The sequence below is a fragment of the Sesamum indicum genome, linkage group LG8, assembly GCF_026168435.1.
Source record: "Sesamum indicum cultivar Baizhima isolate 11 linkage group LG8, ASM2616843v1, whole genome shotgun sequence".
Taxonomy (NCBI): Eukaryota; Viridiplantae; Streptophyta; class Magnoliopsida; order Lamiales; family Pedaliaceae; genus Sesamum; species Sesamum indicum.
Window position 1 is genome coordinate 19,718,508 of NC_142664.1, and position 19,158 is coordinate 19,737,665.

The 19,158-nt window shown below is 37.1% G+C and overlaps 3 protein-coding genes across 4 annotated transcripts; 1 reads left to right on the forward strand and 2 right to left on the reverse strand.

Moving 5' to 3' along the window:
- Nucleotides 1–6,549: 6,549 nt before the first annotated feature.
- Nucleotides 6,550–7,192, reverse strand: LOC105168174 (protein RALF-like 32). Its single transcript, XM_011088131.3, has one exon. It carries the CDS (start codon nt 7,168–7,170, stop codon nt 6,736–6,738), a length of 435 nt encoding a protein of 144 aa, XP_011086433.1. The 5' UTR covers nt 7,171–7,192; the 3' UTR covers nt 6,550–6,735.
- Nucleotides 7,193–8,866: 1,674 nt separating this feature from the next.
- On the forward strand, nt 8,867–13,118 carry LOC105168176 (exocyst complex component EXO84A). Of its 2 annotated transcripts, XM_011088134.3 has the most exons (8): nt 8,867–9,023; nt 9,148–9,340; nt 9,774–9,871; nt 10,233–11,262; nt 11,363–11,860; nt 11,969–12,157; nt 12,281–12,417; nt 12,522–13,118. In XM_011088134.3, exons 2-8 carry the CDS (start codon nt 9,200–9,202, stop codon nt 12,667–12,669), a joined length of 2,241 nt encoding a protein of 746 aa, XP_011086436.1. In that variant the 5' UTR covers nt 8,867–9,023; nt 9,148–9,199; the 3' UTR covers nt 12,670–13,118. The 2 variants fall into 2 exon arrangements, with proteins under 2 accessions (XP_011086436.1, XP_088739896.1); XM_088883770.1 differs by having other exon boundaries at nt 8,867–9,340.
- Nucleotides 13,119–13,271: 153 nt separating this feature from the next.
- On the reverse strand, nt 13,272–18,464 carry LOC105168175 (uncharacterized). Its single transcript, XM_011088132.3, has 9 exons — nt 17,784–18,464; nt 16,823–16,906; nt 16,278–16,739; nt 15,623–15,758; nt 15,321–15,483; nt 14,797–14,925; nt 14,397–14,591; nt 13,578–13,700; nt 13,272–13,494 (listed from the first exon to the last, which is right to left on the reverse strand). The coding sequence occupies exons 1-9, from the start codon at nt 17,977–17,979 to the stop codon at nt 13,384–13,386; spliced, it is 1,599 nt and encodes a 532-aa protein (XP_011086434.1). The 5' UTR covers nt 17,980–18,464; the 3' UTR covers nt 13,272–13,383.
- Nucleotides 18,465–19,158: the final 694 nt, after the last annotated feature.

The window sequence follows — 19,158 nt, forward strand, 5'->3', positions numbered from 1 at the left end:
ACCTGTTCTTTTGTGAGCAGTTTCGACAATTCATTATGGAAAACTCATCAACTCAACCCTCCGTAGTTTTCAAGCTAGAGGAGCAGGACCCTCTTCCCAGCTAGAGATAGGAGAAACACCAGGAAGTCACTGTGACGCCATAAAGATTATAATACATAATTGGAGAATTAATTGATATATTTTTATGAAACTTAGTGATTAGTAAATAAATTATAGGTCATAATTGGAATATAATAAAACTTGAATGAATTAAATTGGAATTCGTTATAATATTTGGGGACAACTTACGTGATAGATATTTTGAAAAAAGTCTAGTTAAATAAATAAAATAATAATAATATTATATATATATATGTAAATAATATATTATATACATATAGATATTAGTAAGTAATATAATATATATATATATACACATTAGTAAGTTATATATATATAGACATATAGTAATAGAGAGAGAGAGAATTGAGAGTGGAAGGTGGGGCCACCATCCCCACCGCCTCACTCTCTTCTCTTTTTCTTAAACGCATACATACATATATAATACACACACACATGAAGAATTGAGAGTTTCTCTTGCAGAAAAAAAACCAAAGATACGAGAATGACAATTTTAATTTTTATTAATTTATATAATTATATTATTTAATTAATCTATTTATTAAATATTGTTTATATTGAGCGATGTATTATTTAATCAGAATATTTTGCGAGTTTGGCTATTTAAAATAGTGTCGAATTAAATATCCAAGCGGATGTAAAAATGATATCGTTGGTTAATTAGATTATTAATAGATTTGAATATTACTATAGCTAATTTATACAATTCCATCAGAATTATTAACCAAATACGCAATTCTACGTATTGTTGTTTAATTAAATTATATAGTAGCGATGGATTGATAGAAAATTCATAGAAATATTCCAAAAATTATATTTAATAAATTGTATATTAATAAAGAGGAAAAACGAAGATTTATATTTCAGTAGAAATGGAATATTAAAGAATTATTAGAAATTATACGAATAATATTTAATATTATATTTAAAAGAAATTGCGATATTCTTGATATATTAACTGTATGTGTATAACTCATTATAGGATAGGGGGTAAAGTGAAAAGATCGAACCACTATCTATTGGATAGATAAAAACGTTGTAAGGTCGAGGTAAGTAAATAATTAGTATTATCTATATATGTCCCCTTTATTTGTGGTACTATTGTTATATGAATTTGTGGTTAATGCTGACATTGATTTATGTGAAAATATATGAGTGATGAATGATTTAATTTGATTGACGATATTGAGTACGTGGAATGAAAAAATACGTTGAAATATTATGTTTGTTGTTTGATGTGTTGTGGATGTCTGAAAATGAGAATATATTAATATATTGTTTTACTTTACTAGTTGCTTACAAAAATGATGATATGTGGAAATGAGGGAGTGGTGGAAATTGAATATAATTGTGGTGTGAATACCCCTAGATGTGTTGAAACGCCTGTAAGGCGAAATGATATGACAAAAATGATGCTGCGATATGAAAAAAAATATAATATGAAAAGAGCGATGCTGCGAAAAGAGCTATGATGCGAAACAAGATTGATGAGCCGGCTGTCAAGAGGATTCACTTGAACTTATATAACGGTGAGACTGAGTTGACGGGAAAAATACGATTCACCTTCTGATATGCAAACTAGAAAAAATAGAGTTTAATTGATTATCTTATTGTGAGATAGCTATGTGGTGTAATATAATTGATTATGTTGGAATTAAATTAACTGTATTCTGCACATGTTGCCTACTTATTTTATTTGGGCTGTGTTTGATATACATATATAGATGAGGCTAGTTATTTACTTACTAAGTGGCAGACTCATTCCTCTACTGACGTTTTCTTTCAAGAGTAGACTTTGAGGTGTCTGTTTGTTGAAGACTAGGTCTACACGCTATACTCAGGCAAGTCGGCCAGTATGTTGTTTTCTCCTCTTTATCAATTAAAGTACAAATCGTATTTTGTTTGTATAGAGAGAATGTAAGCGTACGGACTACTTGTGATGAATCACATTGTGGTGTTTGATATGTATATATATATAATATTGTGGGATGATTATACCTGTTATGACGTTGGGATTACATGTACGCATTGATTAGATGATTATGTGCATATTTATATATATGAATACAATTACTTTAAATATGATGTTTAGGGAGGATATAGCCCTAGTAGCGATAGGGGATGCTACAGTCACGGCATGGACGAGCAGATTCCTATTGGACTCCAGCAAGATCGATCCACCCCTGCTGATTTTGTGAGCGAAGAAGCAGCTGGACACCAGTTTTCTGGCATTTGGCAATCCCTGAAAAAGAGATGGTGAACTTCGTCAGCAAGTGGTCAAAGAGACTACGCCGGCTAAGTCGGGAATTCCTTTCCGTGAACACATCATGGTTGAAGAACTTCCTGCTCACTTCCAAGCACCCTCGCATTTATAGCTGAACATATCCGTAAATTTGGAAAACGCAACCTTGCTGTACAGGTATACTAATGGTATCAAATTTCGTGTTTTTCTTACTATGCTAACGAATTATTCCCAACAATGGTTTGAGCAGCTATCTGCTGTATCAGTTAGATCTTTTGCAGTTTAACTCCCTCTTTCAGTCTAGTTTGCTAGCAGCAAGAAGTACCAGAAACCAATCATTAACCTTTTCGGGATCAAGCAGAAAGAGAAGGAGACTATGAAGGCCCATGTTCAATGTATTAACACAGCTATCCTAGAAGTCCCACAACACATTAGGAGGTGTTGGTTTGCGCGTTTACTCAGGGACTTCGGGGAGGGCCTCTGTTTGAATCTTTAGCTAACAAGCGGGTTACTGATTTCCTTTATGTACTAGCTCGAGTAGAAAAATATATGAATTTGGAAGACACTTGGTTGGTGAAGAAGAATGGACGTGCAGGAGAATGGAAGGCGAATTGCTGACCGCCCGCAGACCAAGGGGAGAACCAAGAGAAAGTTTCAGCCCTCTTGACCAGAAAAATGACCATTACACACCTCTATAACTATCCCGGCTAGGATGTTTATGGCGGTTGACCAACTCCATGCCTTGTAGTGGCTTAAGGGCTCCGAGGAAGGCCTTCAGCTCCCAAACTCAAAATATTTCTACAGGTATCATAGAGATAGGAACATAACACCAACTGTTATTGCCAGCTGAGGCAAGAGATAAAAAAAACTTATAAACGTCGTTACATAAAGGATCATGTGCATAAGGAGAAAAAAGCGTGAGCCGAAAGAAGATTGTTCCTGCCACCATAATTCTTACAGGATTGATTTGCAAGAGGAGGATTCTTGTAAAAGGGAACCTAAGAAGAAGGAAACCCCAGAAACGAGCCTAGAGAATAATCCTGCTAAAAGAGTAATTCATATGACAGTAGAAGGACCCATGGATAGGGACTTAGGACAAGCCAGACGTGCCCACGCTAGGGTCGCCAAAGTCATCATGAAGATCAACGACAAGGAGCCAGCAGGAGGACGAATGATCCACTTCTATCCTATTGATGCCCAGGGAGTATACTTATCACACAATGATGTACTTGTTATTTCTGCCACAGTGGCTAATGAACTGTTCAACATATCTTTGTGGATTCAGGTAGTTCTGCAGATGTCTTATTCTACAAAATATACCAACAATTGAAATGAGGGGAAGTCCCGCTAGAGACTGTAGACACTTCATTGTATGGTTTTGCGCGTTAGACCAACTCATTAGGAGGTGTTGGTTTGCGCGTTTACTCAGGGACTTTGGGGAGGGCCCCTGTTTGAATCTTTAGCTAACAAGCGGGTTACTGATTTCCTTTTATGTACTAGCTCGAGTAGAAAAATATATGAATTTTGAAGACACTTGGTTGGTGAAGAAGAATGGACGCGCAGGAGAATGGAAGGCGAATTGCTGACCGCCCGCAGACCAAGGGGAGAACCAAGAGAAAGTTTCAGCCCTCTTGACCAGAAAAATGACCATTACACACCTCTATAACTATCCCGGCTAGGATGTTTATGGCGATTGACCAACTCCATGCCTTGCAGTGGTTAAGGGCTCCGAGGAAGGCCTTCAGCTCCGAAACTCAAAATATTTCTACAGGTACCATAGAGATAGGAACATAACACCAACTGTTATTGCCAGCTGAAGCAAAAGATAAAAAAACTTATAAACGTCGTTACATAAAGGATCATGTGCATAAGGAGAAAAAAGCGTGAGCCGAAAGAAGATCGTTCCTGCCACCATAATTCTTACAGGATTGATTTGCAAGAGGAGGATTCTTGTAAAAGGGAACCTAAGAAGAAGGAAACCCCAGAAACGAGCCTAGAGAATAATCCTGCTAAAAGAGTAATTCATATGACAGTAGAAGGACCCATGGATGGGGACTTAGGACAAGCCAGACGTGCCCACGCTAGGGTCGCCAGAGTCATCATGAAGATCAACGACAAGGAGTCAGCAGGAGGACCAATGATCCACTTCAATCCTATTGACGCCCAGGGAGTATACTTATCACACAATGATGTACTTGTTATTTCTGCCACAGTGGCTAATGAACTGTTCAACATATCTTTGTGGATTCAGGTAGTTCTGCAGATGTCTTATTCTACAAAGTATACCAACAATTGAAATGAGGGGAAGTCCCGCTAGAGACTGTAGACACTTCATTGTATGGTTTTGCAGGAGAGTTTGTTCACCCGTTGTAGATCCTCTATCGCTCACTCATCTACCCCCTCTCCAGACATGATTAAAACTTTTTTTCAGTAAGAGCAGAAGACTTACCTAGAGATGGAGATACAACGAGATGATAACAGTGAAAAAATTGGAAATCTGCGAAATTGAAGAGTTGGAGATCGACCGAGTTCTAGACATGAAAATATAGGGGAGAAAAGATGTTTTTTTACCTTAGAATGTGGATGGTAAAATTAAAGGGTAAATTCCTTATATATGGAATGGGCTCAAGATTCCAGCTGACCACTATTTTCTCCCCGTGGATGCGCGAGCTTTTTAAGGAAAATTCAAAAAATAGAATATTTCTCCTTATTCTTTGCAATAATTGCAAATTAATGGTTATATTTCTGTTGCAGATATAAATCTTAATTTAAATTTTTATAGAAAAAATGAGGAAACATTGTTAATCTTTAGTGAAAAGTCCTTCAGCCAGTTAGCATTTCAATGGGATTCGTCCTGCTAATGAACAGGAAAATTCTTCTCTTTTTGTAGAATAGTTATCTACTTTAACCGTTTAACTCTACGATTTGCACTCATAGAGGGGGGAGGAGTGATGATGCCCCCCTAAAATTATTGAACCAAGCCCACAAGCTAGGTATACTAACCTAGTCGACAAAGAGCCCAACTGGCATATTACAAGATGGATAAGGCCCCATCGACAGGGATGAAAGATGCACAAGCTTACTTGTTACTTTACTGAACTGGTAGGCCCAAGAAATAAATTCATTTCAGCCAGACATGTCATCATACAGCTGGGAGAACGCATCATATAGCTTGCCAACACACTTGCATATGTTACTCTAAAATATCTCCAGGTGGTTCCAGGTAAATCAGTAGATAATGAGTTGGAAGATTTAAGAATAACTAATTCCTGAAATTATAGGCAGATTTAGTCTAGCTCACGTATCTTAGTCAATACTTATCCAAATCACCAACAATTTGTTGCGGATAACAGCTGACTCAAAGAGCTTTCTAATGGTTTATTGAACTCAACAATTGACTCCGTATCCAACTCTATATAAGCCTATAAATAGAAATCTTATACAGATTTCTGGAGACACGATTCACCATCACACTTATTCTTAAACTCTAACTTTCTTGCATTATTCTCTCTCGATTTTTAAGCTACTTTAAGTCTATATTTGCACCCTACATGAATATATACACCTTATCACCATTTTATACCATTATTTTCACTTTAATTCAAGTTTTTTCCTTTATTGTTTTCATAAACCATTAGTAATTTAAGTATTAGAGTGCTAATATCTTTTTGCAGGGCTAGTCTTTCGATGATCTTAGGATTATTTTGAAGATTCTTCGATCCTCGTAGTGTGATCAAATTTTTGGTATGCATCAAATAACCTTTTAACATTGATTATGATTAGAAAATATGTAAATTTATAATTAAATAATTATAACATATAATACTCATAACAATTAAAAAGAAAAAATAAATCACATCAATATATATAAAAACAATGCATCAAAAATTCGCGCCCTCCTGATGCATTGTTTTTAGGAGGGCGCGAATCTTCATCATAAAACCGTAATAAATCCTTCCTTTTAGGAGTATTTATGTCATTTCCTCAATAATAACAATAATCCCATTGAATCCTAAATATTGCACTATGTACTATTATTTTTTTAAACTGGTTGACGGATGTTAAGAAGATTCTAATGACTTGAAATATTGAAAAACATTCAATCTGTTCGAAAACTAAATTGTGGAGTTTTTAGGTAATGTTAACCTACTTTGCAGGCTATTCTAAATTACATCCGACCCCTGATGTGATAATCTGCAGCAGTGCCACCATGTATGATTTCATTACACAACAAAAGACAATTGAAAGACACAAACACACACACACACAAAAAAAAAAAAAAGAAAAAGAAAATAATAATAAAGACACAAGACACAGGAATGAGCAAATACACCAAGAACAAAACAGCCCTGTAATTTCTGTAACACTGAGAATCACGCATCACTCCGACACCGATAGTATCTGGAGCATCCCCTGTTGTAAGTATTCGAGGGCTCAGGAAGACAGCCGCTGCCTCTCGAATAAGGCTCACCTGCCGCACCGCCGTTGCACACCGGCTGGTCCCTTTTCAGAGCCCCTGGAGAGATGTATTTCTTCTGCTCAAGAATCCTCCTGCTTATTTCTGATTCCATCAGCACCTCTAGCTCCTGCCTGCATTCTGCTATTGATCCGACACATGACGATGATGGCCCTGCTGCCGAATCATTCAAAGCAGCGGCGGTGTCGTTGATCAGACATGCGAGCGTAAGGAGTAGGAAGAAGGCGTGAGGAAGGAAGAAAGTGGGATTTGTTTCCATTTCTTGTGAATGAAATTGAGTTGCAGACAGCTTTGGGCAAAGTTTATAATGCAGCAGCAAGTCTCCTCCCATCTTTCTTTTTGAAGATAGTGGAAGCCACACTACAACCGGGGGGCCGCACTTCACCTAACCTAATACGAAAAAAACCACACTACCTAAGCATTATGTTTGCTTAAGAGTGCAAAATCCTAACTCAGATCAATTTTGATACAATCAAAGAAATTATACGGTAAGTATGATATATTTGTTGTACGTGTATGATTATTTTTTTTAATATTGTACATCAATCATATAATAAATGTATTACATTTATCATACAATTAATTTAGATTTGATTGGACCAAGTTCGAGCTAAACTTTCCCCTTAAGTATATTTCTTTACTTTGATTAGGTTCATTGTACCAACTACAAAAGTTGCACGTGTTTGGATTTTTAACAGTGGTAGATAGTGTCACACGGGGACATGCACGTGGGAAAATATAAATATGAAAGTACATATTATTTAGGATGAATTACATCAATCTCTCTTGAGATTTGACACAGTTAAAAATACTTTTTCGTTGTTTAAAAAATTATAAATACTCTCCCGATGGTTGATGAAATTATATAATTTTTGGATGGAGGTATGAAATTGTCAAATTTGTTCTAACTGTATTTTTTTTTATTTTTAAATTAAAATTCGTAAAAAAGTCGGATGGGATGGATGAATTTTTTTTTAAAAATTATAAAAAATTTATCCTCTTAATAATCCATAAAAAGAATCATAAAAAATTATAGAAATTAAATAAAATTCTAAGTCTTAATTAATAAGGGCATTTTGTCAGTTCACCACAAAAAATAGATGAAAATCTAACGGATTAGCTAATTGTTAGATGACCGGTAAAATCAAGGAATTATTAATAATTTTTCAAATGAAGAGAGAGTGCGTAATTATGTCAAATCTCACGGGAGGTTATCGTAATTTATCCTATTATATATTAGTAATCAGTCATTATTAAGTTATAGATAAATTAAATATTATAAATTTATTTGTAGATTTCGAAAAAAAAATAATTGAAATTGGATTTTATTGAATTTGAACTAATTATATGAAAAATGTAATATACTTGTTGTGTGATTAATGTACAATTTCGAGAAATTGACTAATTACTTGTTAAGTGTATCATATTATTTTGTGATTAATTTGATCAAATTAAACCTAATTTGAATAAGAATTTTAAGGAGATTTAAATGGTGTTTGCATCAGTAAATATATCTTATAAGATGAATGAAATTTATAAGACGTTGAGAAGTATTTGTTAAATTTTTGTTGTAATTAAATTAGCTTATAAAATAAGACAAAAAAAAAAATATTAAAAGTTTACGAACTCTTTTAACAAAAAGTAACAAGTTCTGAACTATTTCTTAAAATCTTAACAAGTTCCAAATCATATTAATTATAAAATTATCGTTACTAATATCATATAAATTTCATATTTTTATTTTAAAATAAAAAAAAGTGCAAGTAATCTTTGAGTGATATTGTAAATAAAATTGCAATTTATCTTTTATGTTTTTTAAAATACAGTATTTTATCCTCTGTATTTTTTAAAATAAAACAATTTACGTCCTTAGATAGAAAGGTAGTTTGCTTTATTTTAAAAAGTATAGAAGATATATTATTATTATTTTTATAATAAGAATAATTTGCTCATTTACGATAAACTCTCGTGGATGGAATAAGATGTAATCGTAATTTGCATGTGGATGAACATAATCAAATTAGATAACGTCTTGTCGGATTTCAGGATCATCAGTAACACAAAGGGAAATCATGTGTTAGATTGACGTTGTCGTCTGCGGGATTCATCACCGACTGTATTACTGCATCCATCACCGTCGCGTTTCGGAATCAGCTGCAGCACTGATATGATAAAATCGATCACGTGCATAGCTCCTCATCCCCATCGATCTCTCACTCCCTCCCATTTTCTCTCAACGTCACCTTTGTTGAATAGTCTTGTCTGTCCGCCTTGGTTTTGATCATCTGACGCGTGAATTTCATTGCAGAATAGTAGTTTGATAATACGAGGAAAGCTAGCTAGATCGAAACTAAGGGACAATGAGTTCGTTCTCGAGTTTAGGGGGCTCGCTGGATTTCGACAGAGATGTGCCGCTCAGCGACAGGCTCAAAGTCTTCAAATCCACGAATTACGACCCCGAATCCTATGTCACCACCCACTGCAGCAACCTGAGCGAAAAGGTCCGATTCTCACATGTCCTTCTCCCTCTCTGCGTGTGTGCCTGTTTTTTGGGCTTGGCATGATTGAAAGAGAATGATAATTCGGCGTGTAGTGTACGCGTTTTTGTGATCCATGCATAGGACTGATTCCTTAATTTGTAATAGACATAAGTTCTCTTTTGATGATTTCAGGAGATTTCAACTCATCCAAATTGTAAGACGAAAAGAAATATATATATAGTTAAGTTAAACAGAGTGGACTTTTACTGTTAGTAGAGGTTGAGAACTATGTGATGGTTACAGAAATTATTGATAAAATGTTGATTTTGTGGAAGATGATCCTAATGAGAATATGTCTCCTTCTGATAGAATCATAACTAGGGAGTTTAATGTTTATGTGATAAGGCATAAAGCGTTTACGCGAAAAGTTGTTGAATTTGCACATTTTTGGCAGGAAATTAGGCACCTCTGCATGCACCTTGTGAGCTTGAAGAAGGCGTCTGCCGAAGAGATGCGGAAAAGTGTTTACGCCAATTATGCATCATTTATAAGGTGAGTGGTGGTACAAGTCAATTGTAAAGCTAAGGGTCCCTGTTAACTTTCCTGTTCTCTGTTCTTGCTATTTGGAGTGTCATGCTGATTGTCTTGGACAAGCCCTTTAAGCATTTACCGTATCGCGGACTATAGCAGTTTCTAATCAAAGGAATTAGCAGAACATCGAGTAGAATAAAAGAAATCAGTGGAAAGATAGTGGTTTAAGGTATAACAGACCGAAAATGTTAACCATTTTAGATTCAGAAAAATGTTGTCTGGATTCTTTACATCACCACTGATCTAGATTACGCAGATTTTGCAGTGTGTTTATAGTTTGATCACGTTGACAAGAGCTGTCTTATTTGTCTGTACATTTCAGAACGTCAAGGGAAATTTCTGATCTGGAAGGGGAGCTTGTTTCCTTGAAAAATCTTCTATCTTCGCGTGCAAATATCATTCACAGCATAGCTGATGGAGTTCGAGTTGAGTCCTTGAACGACAGAACTGATTATGGGGAGGATGCTGTCCATTTTGAAGATAGAGAGCCTACAAAAACTGATAAGTGGTTGTCACAATATTTGGAGGACCTTGAAGTCCTGCTGGCTGAGAGACGAGTCGAAGAAGCTTTAGCTGCACTAGACGAAGGTGAAAATGTAGCAGAGGAGGCTAGGGAGAGTGGGTCAATGACTCCCTCAGCGTTTTTGTCATTGGGAAACTCTATCATGGAAAACAGGCAGAAATTAGCAGATCAATTAGCAGAGTCAACCTGCCAACCCTCAATAAACGGCTTTGAACTCCGTTCATCAGTGCAAGCTATGAAGCAACTCGGAGATGGCCCCCGAGCACATACAGTACTGCTCAAGTGTCATGAGCAAAAATTGCACAGAAACATGCAGTCTCTCAACCCGTCATCTCATGGAACAGCATACATAACCGCGCTATCACGTCTAGTTTTCTCAACAATCGCTCAGGCAGCAAACGATTCTTTAGCTATATTCAGTGATGAGCCAGCTTTTACATCCGAGCTTGTAACTTGGGCCGTCAATCAGACACATGCTTTTGCTCAGCTTGTCAAGAAAAATGTTGTAGCCGCCCCAGCAGCATCAGGATGCCTAAGGATAGTTGCTGAATCTGTTCATATAAGCTTGGAGCACTGCTTGTTGCTAGAAGACCGTGGATTGGCCCTTTGTCCCACGCTCTTGAAAATCTTCAAGCCTTACCTGGAACAGGCCCTTACTGCCAACTTAAAAAGAATTGAGCTATGTACAGCAGCAATTGCTGCTTCCGATAATTGGTCACTCACTTATCCACCTGTTGCTGGCCGTTCCTGGGGTGGTTCTGCCGGTAGTAGTGTTGGATTCCAGCAAAAGCTTTCGAGCAGTGCTCATAGATTCAATACAATGATTCAGGTGAATCTTTGAAAACATTTTCTTCATACGGGATATTCATTATGAATTCATGTCATACTTCTGAGAATGTAACTTGTCAAAGTTTTGAATTTTGATCCAGGAGCTTTGCGAGGATATTGGCTCTCTTGAAATCTTGCAGCTATCTGAGCAAGCTTTGGAAGGCGTGTTGCACTCGTTTAACTCATTCGTTAACTTGATGATAAACGCGTTTCCTAGTTCTGCGGAGACTGAAAACTTGGAGGGAACTGGGAGAAGAATAGTTAATTTGGCAGAGACTGAAACTCAACAGTTATCTTTGCTGGCTAACGCAGTGTTGTTAGCTGATGAGCTTCTTCCACGTGGAACGATCAAGTTCTGCTCCAACACCAGAAGTGGTGATCAGTCCCGGAGGGCTTCAGAGAAGCGTCCTCCTGAGCAAAGAGAACTGAAGCGAAGGCTCCAACGCTTTGTTGACCAACTGAGAGATAGCTTCTGCCGCCAACATGCCCTTGAGCTCATATTCACCGATGATGGAGGTGTCCGTCTAAGTGCTGATATCTACTTGAGTATGGATGAAAGCACAGCGCAGCCTGAATGGTTCCCGTCTCCTATTTATCAGGTAACAGATGAGTTGAGAGTATATTTTCACAAACTAGTTTGAATTGTGAAGATACACAACATATAGCAAAATTGTTGTCTAATACTCATTAAATTGTACAATACTTAGGAACTATTTGTAAAATTGACGCGGTTAGCAAGCATAGCATCAGATGTTTTCGTAGGAAGAGAGAGGTTCGGAACTGTTCTGTTAATGAGACTCACAGAGACTGTCATCCTGTGGTTTTCTGAAGATCAAAACTTCTGGGAGGAGCTGGAAGCTGGACAGAGGAGTCTAGGACCACTTGGGCTTCAACAGGTTTTGTTCTCTTCCCGTTTCCGAAGTTACTGACAACATTATTCTGCAAGCACTGAGATACAATGTCTTAAATCAAGATTTTTCACACTCAACAGAGATGTAAAAATCTGATACTCTGTGCAGTTCTATTTGGACATGGAGTTTGTGATACTGTTTTCATCTCAAGGGCGTTACTTGTCACGGAATCTGCATCAAGTGATGAAGAACGTTATCAGTAGAGCTATTGAAGCAGTTCAGGCAAATGGAATTGATCCATTCAGGTGGAGCACTATGCAACTGGCTTTCTGCCTAGTCTGTTAAATCTATTCAGCCAATATCTTTGTCCTAAGATGCTATAATACTAAATCTTTGTCAACCTTTGCAGCGTGCTGCCGGAGGATGAATGGTTCGCTGATGTTGCTCAAATAGCGATAAAAATGCTTACTGGCCCACCCAGTTTCGAAGGAGATCGTGACGGGAGCAGTCCAACAGCAAAATCTGTGTCTTCTGTCCATTCTCACGGAAGTACATAGTATCATCACAAAGTTGCGATAAACATCCCCATTAGCTATAGAGAATCACGAGCATCAACATCTAAGTTCTAGATCCAAGTGGTCTTCTCAGGTTCTTTAGCGTTGTTCTTGAGAATGAGCCGCTTTGCCCATTCCTTAAAGATGTTTTCATGGGATCTGGTCCACAAATAATTTATTAGTCTGGTTCTGACAAATGAGTCTATCAAGTCCTTTAGCTATGTTTTTGAGGAATGATCCAATCTGACCCATTCTTTATCGAGTAGTCTTTAGAAGATTCTTATCCAGCAAAGTTTTTTTTTCTTTATTCTTGTTTCGATGAACAATTATTGAGTCCTCGGATTAGCTGCTCTATTCAGATGTGGAAAACCAGATCATGTTCAGTTCTCATTACCTTGAGAATGTAAGAACAAAGTTTTCATGGTATCTAAACCTTAATGTCTACATGCTTATTCAACACATTATGTTGTCATCTCCCACCACTGTGATTGAGAAGGATGTGCTCACAACAGTGAATCAATTTTCCTTCACTTTATCCTCTCATAACTTCCACAAACCACTGATGTTAATCTCCCATTTGCTGTTTCTAGCGCTTTTTCTCAATCTGAAACTGAAGAATGGCAATTTATTTGCGCGACTTTTCGAACATGGGATCTTGGAAGCAAAGAACAAGACTTGTTTGTTACGATCTATGAATTACACTTTTGAGTATTATAACTATTCAAGGGTTTCCTCAAAAAACCCAAGTTGTTGATAATTCACATAATCAATTTCGTTTAGCCGCATACAGCACAAGATCTGCTCAGGCAACTCTTCAGCTTTGGTACCCTGGCAATAATCGAAAGAAGCACACATTAACATGTTGTAGCTGAGGAACAAGTAATGGAAATAGGGAGAACAGTTGTACTTGCCTGAATTGTTAACCCAAAATCCAGGACACACAGCTTTAGCCTGTCCAAGAATGTTTCAAACCCCTTTCTTGAAATGTAGCTGAATCTGTGCATGTCCAAATCTATTTCAAAATAATTTTCGCCCTGCAAAGTATAAGAGAACAAATTCTTAAGGATGGAGGATAGTAACATTGAATGTGACAGAAATTTTCTTCTATGGTGATTAATAGTCAACTGATCAAATTTAAACTTTTTATCCGTCAAACACTAATCAAGTAACTCTTCTAGAATGTTTTGCCTGGACTACTGATTAGCATAACTTGCAAGCATGGTTCATAGCATAATTGTATAGTTGCCCTTCAATATCTGAACGCAGTAGGAACAAAAAAAGAACCTTCGATATGAAAATTACAGAACACCACTTACAGGCATAATTTATATTAATGATCTATCTTGGCCTTTCAGTATATAGGGATCATTAATTCGTAATATAAAATAGGGTTTATTGCACCATCCCCCTACTACTATTGGTATTTCCAGATATTCCCCTCTCACTATCGAAATTACATATATCCCCTCTGACTAACAGCTGTCAGTCAAACTTGACGGAAAATGCTCAACAGGGGACGGGGGTGTAATTAACCCTCCCCCCCTTTTTTTTCCATATTCTCAAATCTCCCAGGGTGTTAATGTTACAATCTCTAGTTCATATAATTCAAGTTATACTAGAGAAGGTTAGACAAGCGGATAAGAGTGGTTTCCCAAAAATCAAGTAAGAACTAATGCTGACAGATTAAAAATCCACTTGTTCAAGAGCTGCGAGGACCAAACTTAACTTACCGAGTAAAATTCATGTTGAGGACGGGACAGAACGGGTTTTTCATTGTAGGCATGCATGAGCTTCCTCTCTGCAGCACTCAGAGGCAGGTCCTCGACATTTGCTACACGACCCAGTATCTTTAACCTTTCCCTGAACGGCGCGACCGTGTCTACTGGAAAACCTTTAACTTTTTCTACTTCATCATCAATCAGTTTCTGTAATATGTCAAAACACATTTACTCGATAAAAACGTCGAAAAGAAGTGCACTATAAGGGAAAAAAGCATTGTCGCAATTTTCTCTTGTAATTCTTGATCATCTACAAGATTGATCAGGTGTTACATTGAGAGTAAAGCAAACAGTTATCTGTGTTTCATAAAATTTGCATAAACGTTGACATCAAATTGATCGATTGACTCACCCGAATATTTTCTTGAAAAGAGGCTGAAAGTTCCTTGGCAAAGCTCTCAGAGAGCTTAAAGTACAAAACAAAGCTTAATCCTTCCCCATCTGTCTCGCCCTGAAATATTGCTGCAGGATATAATGGCATCTGCAAACCAGAAAAACGAGCACGTACTGCTATAATGAGAAAAATATAAGCCAAATGCGAGGACATTAAAAATACAACATGTCCTTACATTAAAGGGTATAAACATCATTTCCTTACAGGATATAAAATTGTTCCGGACAAGTGAAAGAAAAGGCTTCAGAGACTACATGACCATATTATCGTCTATTTATTCCGGAGATGTGAAAAGGCCTAATATTCAGCTATCTCTACACTAGTGTGTTTACTGGTTATTAGGTGTAATGGTTGCTAATTTATGCTTTCCCTAATACAAATCTTATAGTATACCATGTAAATAAATGATGCATGACATACCAATTCTCTGTAATATAAGGAAACGAAAGCTCCAATAGTGTTGTACTTGATGAGTTCAGTACCTGAACATTTACAACAAGAATGGGTGGCAGTTTCCCAGATGAAGTAATAACAGGGAGTTCCACAAATCGAGCAATATGATCAATTTTCCTCTGAGATAAAAATACATCAAGTCCAAAAGGTTTATATGCGGCACAATTGGGAGCATGATCCTTCCTTTTATCCCTGCCCACAAAATGTGCAGTATGAGGACGAATGCCGAGCTCGAGGCAGCACACCCCCCACCCCCGGGAAAAGATAAAAAATAAAAATAAATAAAAAGCCGATACTAGACATATATAGAGGATGAGTACAGTTATTTTACCTGAAATAATTTGCTCCCCTAACCTTGAAAGTCCCTGGATCAATGTCTGACCAACTATCGGGCATTCTCTTCCCCAAGGGGCAAAACGGCACTTGGGAACCGGCTAAAGGTCTTTGCAGCAGCGCCTTGGAAGAAACTGCAGCACAAACAGGAGAAACATTACATGAAGTGTCATGCATATAATGAAATATCCAGGTTGAAGTGTGTATATCTGAACAAAATCCATGAATTAGTGACAGGCAGAAGATGCAGCATGGCCGTCACAGAATCGGACTACTTGTTAGCATCATCTCCAAAGAACTAAATGTAGTAGTAAAAATAGCAAGAAAAACAGATCTGCAAATACGTCAGAGAAACGTCTATCTTTAAGTAGTTCTTCACAGGCTTGAGCAGTATGATTTCCAGTGAGATGCCAACAGGAAATGGTGAAAGCAATGGGATGAATGCAAAACAGATTTAAGAACTGAATTTGTTGAGTTGAGCCTTTACACTAATCCACTAACAAAGGATGATAAAAAGAGAACTGAGAAAGATGGCAACCATTTCAACAGGAAACAGAATTAGTCATGTGACGAACATGGCGAACATACAGACAATTCCGGGGATCAAAATTCAAACAATATCAAATAACATCATAGTATTTAGGTTTACTCACATAAAGTAGCAATAGGATGTTCATCCTTCCATTTGAAGGAGAGTTTCAAGGCAGTCTTTTTCCTTGTACTTGGAGGGCTAGAGCTAAGGGATCTTCTCTTTTCAACATGGGAAATGGTAGAAGCTAGACAAGGCAAACAGTTATTTGGAAGGATTCCGCAATTATCCAATAAACTGTCGTCTCCAGCGGAATTTTCTCCAGATGGGCCTGAGATTTCATCAAGGAATACAGGCTGTACGTCACCCAAAGGGCCGTCCGCTTTCACTCTGACATTGGAAACACTTTGAGTAACTGAACTTCTTGCCGTTTCACTTCCAAGAATAGGTTCAGAATTGCCAGTTGATGAGTCCATGGGATCAGGGACAGGTTGGATGCGGCAACTACCATCAGTATGGAAATTATCTGCTGCAGAAACGATTCTGGGCATGGATGTTCCATCAAATCCACTAACAGAGAGCACGTCTACAGCAATAAAGCATTATTAGTTTGACATGAGAATGGAAAATCGAATGTAGTTAGAAGAGAAAGATAAGTTTCCAATATACCATCAGGAAGGCTTTGAAAATCTTCATCGCTCCAGTCAGATTCAAGTACAGCAGCAGAATCAAACCATGCTTCTTCAACACTTCCTGGCATTGCAAACATGTGAAGTAATAAGTCTACTCAGATAAATGGTACATCCTTCCAAAACTGAAGAACTCCTTCAACAGCTTTAAACCATAAATCAAAGGGCACTGACAGACAAAGATTTCTACGCAGACTATGCTCATACTTCCCTATTTCAGAGGAGGTTCAATTGCTCATTAGCAATCCCAATTCCAAAACCAAAGAACTAAAACAACATCCAATCGTACGAAGCTACTTTGCTCATCTTAATCTAACAGAAAAGCAACATTAACTACCATTCGAAGTGCAAATGAAGATGATGTCTTTACCAACAAACATGCATAAAAGCCAGCTAACATGCTCATTGGAATTGGTAAACAGCAATGTACTCCAATCCTTAGATTTACAACCAAAATTTACCCAGAAAGCCAAGAAAGATGAGTAATTAAATGACGGAGCTCATGTTTGAATTCAGGAGTGTCCAGCTTAATAAAGGTGGCAATAGTCCAACTACCGTTTGAGCAGCCTCAATGTACCCAAACTAGATTTACAGTGTCAAGTAATAGAAAGTAATAAGCCAACCATGTGAACTTTCTCAACTTTACTCCTTTGTTCTTTTTCACAATTCCTAATACAATCTTCTTCAGCATCTTATCAGCATTTCTTGAGAAACTCAACAGTTAATAGAAAACCAGTTCCATTCTGCCCTCAGAGTTCATTTCAGGGATTCAAGAATTTAGCTCCCTCTTCTTCAATTCACATATTTCAGTCAAATTATCAGTACTTCACACATTCAAGAACCAATAATACTGTAATGGATCAAGAACTATTCTCACCAGCAGATACACAGAAATGCCACCAAACACACAAAAACAAATAGAGAGAGGGAGAAAAGTGAACCATGAAAAGTGGGATTGCTGAAGGGACGATCAACAGGCAAAGCCGAAAGCTTTTCAGCTCTATCCGAAGATCGATCTGACAAATGAGAAGGGAACCTCCTCTTCAAAGCCTGCCTTCTCTTTCTGTTCCTCTTTTTCCTTGAACCCCCAAACTTACCCCCCACACAATTCTCCGGCCGAGACACACAGGCCCCCATCTCTCTCCTTCTCCAAATAGTTAAATAAACTGTTTTTTATTAAAAAACGAACAAAAGGGCTAGTCCAAATTCAGAAACAAATAAAACTATCATACATACATCTCTCTTTCTCACAAGATCAACCCCAAAATCCCATTAAATCTCTAAAGAGAGAAGCAAAAAATTCATTCTAGAGAGAGAAAGCGGGAAGAGGAGGAGAAGCCCATCACCCACCCTCCTCTTCTTTCCCCCTCGATCTTTCAACAACTACAGAAATCCCTTTGCCATCAACCCCTTCTCCCACACTCACAAAATCAACACATACATATAATTACACATTTAAACCAATCTTGATACTCAGAACCGACGGTAAAAACGAAGTCGTGGGAGAAGATCTACAGTTAGTCAATTTGTAGCCGTGGGCAAATCTAAACTCTCTCAACACGGCAGTAGAAAGAGAAGTAAAGAAAAAGATAAGCAAGCCGCAGCGACGGCAGTTGGGACTTAGGATGCATATTCCATTGTTGGCCCGTGACACGTGTCCGAGATCGAAGGGCTCAGCCGGGGGGGGGGGGGGCGCGAGAAGGAGTATTCAGATCGCACGTGTGACCCCTGAGATTTTAACGTTGCTGTTTCTAAGTATCAGCTGTCAGACCAAAATCTAACACTTTTGGACACCGTTGTTTGTTGTGTTTTGTTTTTGTCTTTGTATTTATGTTGTTATTATATTAGGGTAAATTATGATAGATATAAATATTTTTTCATTCTATGAAAAATTATAAATATTTTATAAAAATTAACAGTCATTTAACAAATACTTTCTATATAAGGAGCATTTATTAGATAATTATTAATCATGGGGAGGTATTTATAATTTGTTAAATAATAAGAAAATATTTATAATTACGATAAACTTTAAGGAAGTCCATTGTAATTTACCTTTATTTTTAAGATTTTTATAAGGGACAATTCTCAACACGTCGTGTGACAAATGACATGTTTACACAAATCACTTTTATTTTTTATATAATTATAGAAATCACTCGTGATAATGAAAAAATAAGGATAGTTTACATAATGATATTAACATTTTCTGAAGGGTGTATGTGCAATTTTTCAAAAAAAAAAAATTAAATAATTTGTGTAAATGATACCGACATTTCTATTGAATGCATGTTTATGATGTAAATAAAAAATTAT